Raw genomic sequence first — 12,021 nt, 5'->3', positions numbered from 1 at the left:
CACATGAGGAGGACGTCCGTTCTACCGCTCTTCTGAAGTCAATCTAATTCTCCGGTTGGAACGTTATTCAAGATGCATGTTAACAACATTCTAAAGATTGATTCAATACATCGTTTGACATGTTTCTACTGACTGTTACGGAACTTTTGGACATTTCATCACGTTATAGTGGAGGCGCTTTGTGACTTTGGAATTGTTTACCGAAGGCGCGAACCAAAGTAGCTAATTTGACATAAATAACGGACATTAACGAACAAGTCAAGCATTTATTGTGGACCTGGGATTCCTAGGACTGCATTCTGATGAGTTCATCAAAGGTAAGGAAACATTTATCATGTATTTTCTGGTTTCTGTTGACCCCAACATGGCGGCTAATTTGGCTGTTGTTCTGAGCTCCGTCTCAGATTATTTATTTTTCCCGTGAAAGAGGTATTGTAGTTGTAGTAATTTAGTTTGCTAGCCGGGAGATGCGCCTGACTCAGGTCACTCAGGTCACTCGGTGGCATCTAGCTAGCTGTGATGATCACATGCTTTTACACCTGCATTTTTTTGCTGTTTGGGGTTTTAGGCTGGGTTTCTGTACAGCACTTTGAGATATCAGCTGATGTACAAGGGGCTTTATAAAATACGTTTGAATTGAGTAATGGTCCAGGATTTACGGCAGGAATCCGGCGTTGTAGTGGAGAAAAACAGTCCGAGGCTGGCAGGTATTATCCAGGTTAAAAAAAACTTCTGGTGCCTGTGCAAAGGGTAAAGGCCGCTAGCAGTGGATAACAATGACTAGATAGCTAGATAGCTAGTAGCTAATTAGCTTCTGATGGCTGTCTTCTGATGAAAGTTTTGGAAAGTTTTGGCTATAAGGTCTAAAAAAAAATAATTGAGGATCCGTCACATTGAATGACCAGAAGGTATTTTTTATTAAAAAATGGAAAAGAGGTTGAAAAATAAATTGAAATGTATACAAAAAAATATAAAAAGTAAATGAGAGGACGACAAGCCACGTCTGCACTGCTACGGAAAAAAAGATACTCCGAATGATCGGCTATGAAACCCCAACTGACATTACCTCCTGAGGTGCTGACTGGTTGCACCCTCGAAAACCACTGTGATTATTATTATTTGACCCTGCTGGTCATCTATGAACATTTTAACATCTTGGCCATGTTCTGTTATAATCTCCACCCGGCACAGCAAGAAGAGGACTGGCCACCCCTCAGAACCTGGTTCCTCTCTAGGTTTCTTCCTAGGTTCCTGCCTTTCTAGGGAGTTTTTCCTAGCCACTGTGCTTCTACACCTGCATTGCTTGCTGTTTGGGGTTTAGGCTGGGTTTCTGTACAGCACTTTGTGACATCAGTTGATGTAAGAAGGGCTTCATAAATAGATTTGATTGATTGATTGATTATTGTGGCTTGTGGAAGGCAAAACGTTTGACCCAAGTTAATTTAATTTAAAGGCAATGCTACCAAATACTAATTGAGTGTATGTAAACTTCTGACCCACTGGGAATGTGATGAAAGAAATAAAAGCTGAAATAAATCATTCTCTCTACTGTTATTCTGACATTTCACATTCTTAAAATAAAGTGGTTATCCTAACTGACCTAAAACAGGGAATTTTTACTAGGATTAAATGTCAGAATTGTGAAAAACTGAGTTTAAATGTATTTGGCTAAGGTGTACTGTATGTAAACTTCCAACTTCAACTGTATATGTGTGAGTGTGTGTTTGTGTGTATATTTTAATTTTGTCATTTTATTTCCATGCCCAACATGATTCCAGCTCTCATTCCATCTCCAGCAGTCCCAGTGTTGTCCATGTCTCTACCCAGGCTGTTGTGTAGTCTACTGGTGGGGTCTCCCTACCTGCTGGTGACCATCATACTGCTGGTGAAAGGCTGCAGGAGCAGGACTCAAGGTGAGAACCTGAGTTTATACAGGATCACCTAATTTCCAACAGAATACCTGCTGTAAATCAGAATTGTATCACAGTGACTCAAAATACTGAGACATGTTTTAAAGTGTTGATAACTGTATCTCTGATTGAACCATGTTGTAAAGTGTTGATAACTGTATCTCTGATTGAACCATGTTGTAAAGTGTTGATAACTGTAGCTCTGATTGAACCATGTTGTAAAGTGTTGATAACTGTATCTCTGATTGAACCATGTTTAAAGTGTTGATAACTATATCTCTGATTGAACCCTGTTGTAAAGTGTTGATAACTGTATCTCTGATTGAACCATGTTTAAAGTGTTGATAACTGTAGCTCTGATTGAACCATGTTGTAAAGTGTTGATAACTGTAGCTCTGATTGAACCATGTTGTAAAGTGTTGATAACTGTATCTCTGATTGAACCATGTTGTAAAGTGTTGATAACTGTATCTCTGATTGAACCATGTTGTAAAGTGTTGATAACTGTAGCTCTGGTTGAACCATGTTGTAAAGTGTTGATAACTGTAGCTCTGATTGAACCATGTTGTAAAGTGTTGATAACTGTATCTCTGATTGAACCATGTTGTAAAGTGTTGATAACTGTATCTCTGATTGAACCATGTTGTAAAGTGTTGATAACTGTATCTCTGATTGAACCATGTTGTAAAGTGTTGATAACTGTATCTCTGATTGAACCATGTTTAAAGTGTTGATAACTGTATCTCTGATTGAACCATGTTGTAAAGTGTTGATAACTGTAGCTCTGGTTGAACCATGTTGTAAAGTGTTGATAACTGTAGCTCTGATTGAACCATGTTGTAAAGTGTTGATAACTGTATCTCTGATTGAACCATGTTGTAAAGTGTTGATAACTGTATCTCTGATTGAACCATGTTTAAAGTGTTGATAACTGTAGCTCTGATTGAACCATGTTGTAAAGTGTTGATAACTGTATCTCTGATTGAACCATGTTGTAAAGTGTTGATAACTGTATCTCTGATTGAACCATGTTGTAAAGTGTTGATAACTGTATCTCTGATTGAACCATGTTGTAAAGTGTTGATAACTGTATCTCTGATTGAACCATGTTTAAAGTGTTGATAACTGTAGCTCTGATTGAACCATGTTGTAAAGTGTTGATAACTGTATCTCTGATTGAACCATGTTGTAAAGTGTTGATAACTGTATCTCTGATTGAACCATGTTGTAAAGTGTTGATAACTGTATCTCTGATTGAACCATGTTGTAAAGTGTTGATAACTGTATCTCTGATTGAACCATGTTGTAAAGTGTTGATAACTGTAGCTCTGATTGAACCATGTTTAATATAACTGTCTGTTTAGGTGAAACCAGGATACCCAGGAAGACCCACCAAGACCAATTAGTTGAGTTTCTACCTTACAACACAACATCTGCAGGGTCACAATATGTTATTCTTAACACAGTGTGTACTATATTATATTACCTCTTAGTAGAAGTAGAAAGTAGGATGGATTAGAGTCAACTACCACAATATGGTGTTCTGATCACAGTGTGTACAATATTATATTACCTCTTAGTAGAGGTAGAAAGTAGGAGGGACTAACTACCATAATATGTAATGGAACTGATATGAATTGGTGCATTTAGGAGTAAATAGCCTGGGTATTGAAAATAAGTAAATAGCCCTGGTATTGATAAGGAGCAAATAGCCCTGGTATTGATAAGGAGTAAATAGCCCTGGTATTGATAAAGAGCATATAGCCCTGATATTTATATGGAGTAAATAGCCCTGATATTTATATGGAGTAAATAGCCCTGATATTGATAAATAGTAAATTGCCCTGGTTTTGATAAATAGTAAATAGCCCTGGTATTGATAAGGGAGAACTGGACATAAGCAGGAACCTCATTGGAAGTAATTTGATAGGATTCTAAGTAGCACAGTATTGACTAGTAAATCATCTGATATGATTTCCATTTCTAAGTGGTTCTGTATTGGATAAGTAAATACATGGCCACACTGATGAACTACTTCTGTGTTGAACAGGTGATCATGTTGAAGAAGAGTGAGGCTGAGATCACCTGATCACCATAACAACCATCAGAATGGAACTCATGGAATTCTAATATAGAACTGTGAGTCACAATGCTGTATGTTGTTACATTGTAGCTCCACCTGCTGGAACAATAGTGGCATTTGATCAAATGTGATCTATTAACTGATACATGTATTATTCTGATTGGAATGTGTTTTAATATAATGTGTGTTGTATTATTCATTCAGCAGCTTTAACAGCAGTCATATACTGGTCATATACTGTATAGCATTATGGTTGATACATTGTAAATGCCTTAACTTTTCATGTCTATACAGATCAACTGATAGGTGTTGAGGTTCAGGCATTATTGTTACAGGTTCAGTATAATGTTATACCGTTACATGTTACAGAGATAGAAAACATACAGGAGAGGAGAATTATATTATAATTATTATCTTTATTTTCCCATTTTGGTCTCTAGAATAGTGCAGCATAATTTATTTCATTTAAACATTAAACTAATGTAGTCCTATTTTTTTATTGTGGTTGTTTTGTGCAAAAAAACATAATTTTTCAATTAATCATCACGGTAAGATATTGCTTTTGTCTTTGTAACATATAGAATGAAATAAATTATTTTCCTCAATCATGTAGCCTGTTTTTAATCTGTTCTGAATGACATCACAACCACTTCGTTTTTAATTTCACCCACTTCCCTTTATGTATCTTCTAAATGCTCCATTCCAGGTTTCCCCTACAGCCCCCAGGGCCTTGAGTATCTTCTAAATACTCCATTCCAGGTTTCCCCTACAGCCCCCAGGGCCTTGAGTATCTTCTAAATGCTCCATTCCAGGTTTCCCCTACAGCCCCCAGGGCCTTGAGTATCTTCTAAATACTCCATTCCAAGTTCCCCCTACAGCCCCCAGGGCCTTGAGTATCTTCTAAATACTCCATTCCAGGTTTCCCCTACAGCCCCCAGGGCCTTGAGTATCTTCTAAATACTCCATTCCAGGTTTCCCCTTCAGCCCCCAGGGCCTTGAGTATCTTCTAAATACTCCATTCCAGGTTTCCCCTTCAGCCCCCAGGGCTTTGAGTATCTTCTAAATACTCCATTCCAGGTTTCCCCTACAGCCTCCAGGGCCTTGAGTATCTTCTAAATACTCCATTCCAGGTTTCCCCTACAGCCCCCAGGGCCTTGAGTATCTTCTAAATACTCCATTCCAGGTTTCCCCTACAGCCCCCAGGGCCTTGAGTATCTTCTAAATACTCCATTCCAGGTTCCCCCTACAGCCCCCAGGGCCTTGAGTATCTTCTAAATACTCCATTCCAGGTTTGAAAGGCTGGTCATGGCTCACATCAACAGCATCCTCCCGGACACCCTAGACCCACTCCAATTCACATACCGCCCCGAAAGATCCACATATGACGTAATCACTCTCCACACTGCCTTTTCTCACCTGGACAAAAGGAACACCTATGTGAGAATGCTGTTCACTGACTACAGCTCAGCATTCACTACCATGGTGCACACGAAGCTCATCACTAAGCTAAGGTCTCTGGGACTAAACACCTCCCTCTGCAACTGGATCCTGGACTTCCTGACGGGCCGCCCCCAGGTGGTAAAAGTAGGCAACAACACAGAGGGTAGTACATCACTGGGGCCAAGCTTCCTGCCATCCATGACCTATATAATAGGCGATGTCAGAGGAAATCCCATAAAATTGTCAGAGATCCCAGTCACCCAAATTATTGACTGTTGTCTCTGCTACCGCACGGCTAGCGGTACCGGAGTGCCAGGTCTAGGACCAAAAGGCTCCTCAACAGCTTCTACGCCCAAGTCTTAAGACTGCTGAACAATTAATAAAACTGCCACTGGACATTTACACTGAATACCCCCTCCCCCCTTTTGTACACTGCTGCTACTCGCTGTTTATTATCTATACATAGTCACTTTACCCCTACCTACATGTACAAATTACTTCCACTAACTTGTACCCTAACTCGTTTGCCGCTTTGTTGTTTTTGTTCAAGTGTTCGTATTTATTAAAAGTATTATGAATACTTACCATGCTGCACATTAACTTTGTCAAATGTCCTAAAAACAGATATGTGCACAAATAGGAATCGTGAAATAAACGTGACAACAAGTAGACTGTAGTAAATATTTCAACTAGTAACAACTTACGATGTGAAATTTTCTATTGTTCCAATATGATATTCCAATATGTCCATATCAGGGCTCCCTAATATTCACTATTGTTCCAATATGATATTCCAATATGTCCATATCAGGGCTCCCTAATATTCACTATTGTTCCAATATGATATTCCAATATGTCCATATCAGGGCTCCCTAATATTCACTATTGTTCCAATATGATATTCCAATATGTCCATATCAGGGCTCCCTAATATTCACTATTGTTCCAATATGATATTCCAATATGTTCATATCAGGGCTCCCTAATATTCACTATTGTTCCAATATGATATTCTAATATGTGCTTGAGGCGTCACTACAGACACAGCCTGGAATCAAACCAGGGTATCACAGCCTGCTGTGATTGGGAGTCCCATAGGGCTGCCTACAATTGGCCCAGTGTCATCTGGGTTTGGCCGGTGTAGGTCGTCATTGTAAATAAGAATTGTTCTTAATTGACTTGCCTAGTTAAAATAAAGGTTACATTTAAAAAAATCTGAGCACCAGATGCAGCGAGTATATCCACAGCCCCCAGGGAGTATATCTATAATATCTACAGCCCCCAGGGAGTATATCTATAATATCTACAGCCCCCAGGGAGTATATCTATAATATCTACAGCCCCCAGGGAGTATATCTATAATATCTACAGCCCCCAGGGAGTATATCTATAATATCTACAGCCCCCAGGGAGTATATCTATAATATCTACAGCCCCCAGGGAGTATATCTCTAATATCTACAGCCCCGAGGGAGTATATCTATAATATCTACAGCCCCCAGGGAGTATATCTATAATATCTACAGCCCCAAGGGAGTATATCTATAATATCTACAGCCCCCAGGGAGTATATCTATAATATCTACAGCCCCCAGGGAGTATATCTATAATATCTACAGCCCCAAGGGAGTATATCTATAATATCTACAGCCCCCAGGGAGTATATCTATAATATCTACAGCCCCGAGGGAGTATATCTATAATATCTACAGCCCCCAGGGAGTATATCTATAATATCTACAGCCCCCAGGGAGTATATCTATAATATCTACAGCCCCCAGGGAGTATATCTATAATATCTACAGCCCCCAGGGAGTATATCTATAATACTGAATTATTCCAGAATCATTAGTTAAGTATCTTGCAGCAACATGGTGATAACTCTACCTTTCTCTCTGATTAAATTAGTGTAATTTCTGCCGTACTGCTCACACATAGCTAGCTAGTCAACAACTGACAGTGAAAGTCACATTCATTTTATATGATCAATGTTCTTGGGTCATTTCACATCGTAAGTTGTTACTAGTTGAAATATTAATTACAGCCTAGTTGTTGTCACATTAATTTCACGATTCACATTTGTTCTGTATTTGTTTTATGACATTTGACATGAAGTTAATGTCCATATCAGAACACTAGATGGAGCTAGATATCGCGAGATGATATGCAACTAGAAGTACTGGAAGTGAAAGTGAAAGTAAAGTGTGAAACTCCACCACTCTTTTCTCCGTTATTTCTGGAACAGACGTGTTACATTTCTGTTCGTTGCCAAATTAGTCTTTCAACTTTTTTGGTTTATTTTTCTAAACTCCTAATAGTTTTATTTACCAGTTACAAACAGCTTTACCTTGGAGTCAGACTTGTTTTGTTAGTGAAATGAAGACCTTTCCGACCTCGGTGGTGTGGTGTTTTGGGATTCTGTTCATCAGTGTTTCATTGATAACGACAGGTAGGCCACAACATTATTCCTTTATTATTTAGCCTGTAGGCTATTTTATTATCTGAACTTAATATTAATAAGAAATAAACGGGGAGAATTCAAGTTCAGGATCAAAACCGAGTGCAGGAAATGTAGATGTCTTGTCGTCTGATCAGACGGGACAGTTTGGGGTGTGGTGGTGCTGTAGGGTGGTGGTGCTGTAGGGTGGTGTCCGTGGCAGACAGGGCAGTTTGGGGTGTGGTGGTGCTGTAGGGTGGTGGTGCTGTAGGGTGGTTGTGCTGTAAGGTGGTGTCCGTGGCAGACAGGACAGTTTGGGGTGTGGTGGTGCTGTAGGGTGGTGGTGCTGTAGGGTGGTGTCCGTGGCAGACAGGACAGTTTGGGGTGTGGTGAGGCTGTAGGGTGGTGTCCGTGGAAGACGCTGCAGTCAGGGTCATCTCCATCTCCATCAGACAGGGCAGTTTGGGTGTGGTGGTGCTGTAGGGTGTCCGTGGCAGACAAACACTATTTACACAATACTTCGATACGGCAGTGACTGTTTCGTAGCAGGTTAGGATAAGTAGTTTAATTACTTTAAGTTAGGAAAAGGGTTAACGAAAATGCTCTCCTAAATTGTTACGAAAATCGTAGCTGTATCGAAGTGGCGCATAAAGTAGAGAATGGCGAACATCGTTAAGCTACAGGAAGTGTCGCCATGTTTATGACTAGAAAGAGGAGACGTTTTACCATCTGAGTTGAAGAGATCAGTGGCGACCCGTCATTCAGGGCAGGTGCGGCTCTAGCTAAAAAAAATATATATCTTTTTGTAGTTGTTACAAATAATTCAGATCGTAAAACATTTTCTCTTTAGTCATAAATATGGCTGAAGCCAAGGAAGAGTAGAATCACCAGGTCGAAATAATTACGGTTAGATTTGGGAACAAAGGGTTATGTTACGGTTAAGTATTAAGATTAGATTAATGTCCATAGAGGTAGAGGATTCATCTTTATATCTGTGACATTATAGATGAGGGTAATGACTATAGAGGTAGGTCTTTATATCAGTACCATTATAGATTAGGGTAATGACTATAGAGGTAGGTCTTTATATCAGTACCATTATAGATTAGGGTAATGACTATAGAGGTAGGTCTTTATATCATTATAAATTCTAACTGACAGAACTAACAACCAGTCTGCTTCTCTAACAACCTAACTGATAGAACTAACAACCAGTCTGCTTCTCTAACAACCAGTCTGCTTCTCTAACAACCTAACTGATAGAACTAACAACCAGTCTGCTTCTCTAACAACCAGTCTGCTTCTCTAACAACCAGTCTGCTTCTCTAGTAACCTAACTGATAGAACTAACAACCAGTCTGCTTCTCTAACAACCTAACTGATAGAACTAACAACCAGTCTGCTTCTCTAACAACCAGTCTGCTTCTCTAACAACCTAACTGATAGAACTAACAACCAGTCTGCTTCTCTAGCAACCTAACTGATAGAACTAACAACCAGTCTGCTTCTCTAACAACCTAACTGATAGAACTAACAACCAGTCTGCATCTCTAGTAACCTAACTGATAGAACTAACAACCAGTCTGCTTCTCTAACAACCAGTCTGCATCTCTAGTAACCTAACTGATAGAACTAACAACCAGTCTGCTTCTCTAACAACCTAACTGATAGAACTAACAACCAGTCTGCTTCTCTAGCAACCTAACTGATAGAACTAACAACCAGTCTGCTTCTCTAGTAACCAGTCTGCATCTCTAGTAACCTAACTGATAGAACTAACAACCAGTCTGCTTCTCTAACAACCTAACTGATAGAACTAACAACCAGTCTGCTTCTCTAACAACCTAACTGTTAGAACTAACAACCAGTCTGCTTCTCTAACAACCTAACTGATAGAACTAACAACCAGTCTGCTTCTCTAACAACCTAACTGATAGAACTAACAACCTAACTGATAGAACTAACAACCAGTCTGCTTCTCTAACAACCTAACTGATAGAACTAACAACCAGTCTGCTTCTCTAACAACCTAACTGTTAGAACTAACAACCAGTCTGCTTCTATAACAACCTAACTGATAGAACTAACAACCAGTCTGCTTCTCTAGTAACCTAACTGATAGAACTAACAACCAGTCTGCTTCTCTAGTAACCTAACTGATAGAACTAACAACCTAACTGATAGAACTAACAACCTAACTGATAGAACTAACAACCTAACTGATAGAACTAACAACCAGTCTGCTTCTCTAACAACCTAACTGATAGAACTAACAACCAGTCTGCTTCTCTAGTAACCTAACTGATAGAACTAACAACCTAACTGATAGAACTAACAACCTAACTGATAGAACTAACAACCTAACTGATAGAACTAACAACCAGTCTGCTTCTCTAACAACCTAACTGATAGAACTAACAACCAGTCTGCTTCTCTAACAACCTAACTGATAGAACTAACAACCAGTCTGCTTCTCTAACAACCTAACTGATAGAACTAACAACCAGTCTGCTTCACTAACAACCTAACTGATAGAACTAATAACCAGTCTGCTTCTCTAACAACCTAACTGTTAGAACTAACAACCAGTCTGCTTCTCTAACAACCTAACTGATAGAACTAACAACCAGTCTGCTTCTCTAACAACCTAACTGATAGAACTAACAACCAGTCTGCTTCTCTAACAACCTAACTGATAGAACTAACAACCAGTCTGCTTCTCTAACAACCTAACTGTTAGAACTAACAACCAGTCTGCTTCTCTAACAACCTAACTGATAGAACTAACAACCAGTCTGCTTCTCTAACAACCAGTCTGCTTCTCTAACAACCTAACTGATAGAACTAACAACCAGTCTGCTTCTTTAACAACCAGTCTGCTTCTTTAACAACCAGTCTGCTTCTCTAACAACCAGTCCGCTTCTCTAACAACCTAACTGATAGAACTAACAACCAGTCTGCTTCTCTAACAACCAGTCTGCTTCTCTAACAACCAGTCTGCTTCTCTAACAACCAGTCTGCTTCTCTAACAACCAGTCTGCTTCTCTAGTAACCTAACTGATAGAACTAACAACCAGTCTGCTTCTCTAACAACCAGTCTGCTTCTCTAACAACCAGTCTGCTTCTCTAGTAACCAGTCTGCTTCTCTAGTAACCTAACTGATAGAACTAACAACCAGTCTGCTTCTCTAACAACCAGTCTGCTTCTCTAACAACCAGTCTGCTTCTCTAGTAACCAGTCTGCTTCTCTAGTAACCTAACTGATAGAACTAACAACCAGTCTGCTTCTCTAACAACCTAACTGATAGAACTTAGAACCAGTCTGTTTCTCTAACAACCAGTCTGCTTCTCTAACAACCTAACTGATAGAACTAACAACCAGTCTGCTTCTCTAACAACCTAACTGATAGAACTAACAACCAGTCTGCTTCTCTAAAAACCTAACTGATAGAACTAACAACCAGTCTGCTTCTCTAACAACCTAACTGATATAACTAACAACCAGTCTGCTTCTCTAGTAACCTAACTGATAGAACTAACAACCAGTCTGCTTCTCTAACAACCAGTCTGCTTCTCTAACAACCTAACTGATAGAACTAACAACCAGTCTGCTTCTCTAACAACCTAACTGATAGAACTAACAACCAGTCTGTTTCTCTAGTAACCTAACTGATAGAACTAACGACCAGTCTGCTTCTCTAACAACCAGTCTGCTTCTCTAACAACCAGTCTGCTTCTCTAACAACCAGTCTTCTTCTCTAACAACCAGTCTGCTTCTCTAGTAACCTAACTGATAGAACTAACAACCAGTCTGCTTCTCTAACAACCTAACTGATAGAACTAACAACCAGTCTGCTTCTCTAACAACCAGTCTGCTTCTCTAACAACCAGTCTGCTTCTCTAACAACCAGTCTGCTTCTCTAACAACCAGTCTGCTTCTCTAGTAACCTAACTGATAGAACTAACAACCAGTCTGCTTCTCTAACAACCAGTCTGCTTCTCTAACAACCAGTCTGCTTCTCTAGTAACCTAACTGATAGAACTAACAACCAGTCTGCTTCTCTAACAACCAGTCTGCTTCTCTAACAACCTAACTGATAGAACTAACAACCAGTCTGCTTCTCTAACAACCAGTCTGCTTCTCTAACAACC

The 12,021-nt window shown here is 39.6% G+C and overlaps 3 protein-coding genes across 5 annotated transcripts in view; 1 reads left to right on the top strand and 2 right to left on the bottom strand.

Moving 5' to 3' along the window:
- LOC139561635 (butyrophilin subfamily 3 member A2-like) overlaps positions 1–12,021 on the top strand; it is a 1,433,431-nt gene that overhangs the window by 4,336 nt on the left and 1,417,074 nt on the right. Inside the window, exon 1 of one of the 2 annotated variants that reach the window (XM_071378863.1) lies at positions 7,649–7,882. The exons of the other annotated variant lie outside the window; for it this stretch is intronic. Coding sequence (XP_071234964.1) covers positions 7,810–7,882 — 73 coding nt within the window. The 5' untranslated portion in view covers positions 7,649–7,809. Of the gene's footprint in view, positions 1–7,648; positions 7,883–12,021 lie in introns of those variants that run through there. 2 annotated transcript variants of the gene reach the window in all.
- Positions 1–12,021, bottom strand: part of LOC139561637 (low affinity immunoglobulin gamma Fc region receptor II-b-like) — a 286,052-nt gene that overhangs the window by 76,043 nt on the left and 197,988 nt on the right. The window lies entirely within an intron of this gene.
- The window catches only part of LOC139561632 (Fc receptor-like protein 5), a gene marked incomplete in the record, with an annotated part of 1,233,720 nt that overhangs the window by 1,080,330 nt on the left and 141,369 nt on the right, over positions 1–12,021 (bottom strand).

The sequence above is a fragment of the Salvelinus alpinus genome, chromosome 31 (genome assembly GCF_045679555.1).
Source record: "Salvelinus alpinus chromosome 31, SLU_Salpinus.1, whole genome shotgun sequence".
In the NCBI taxonomy this organism is placed as follows: domain Eukaryota; kingdom Metazoa; phylum Chordata; class Actinopteri; order Salmoniformes; family Salmonidae; genus Salvelinus; species Salvelinus alpinus.
This window is presented reverse-complemented; position numbering and strand designations above follow the sequence as displayed.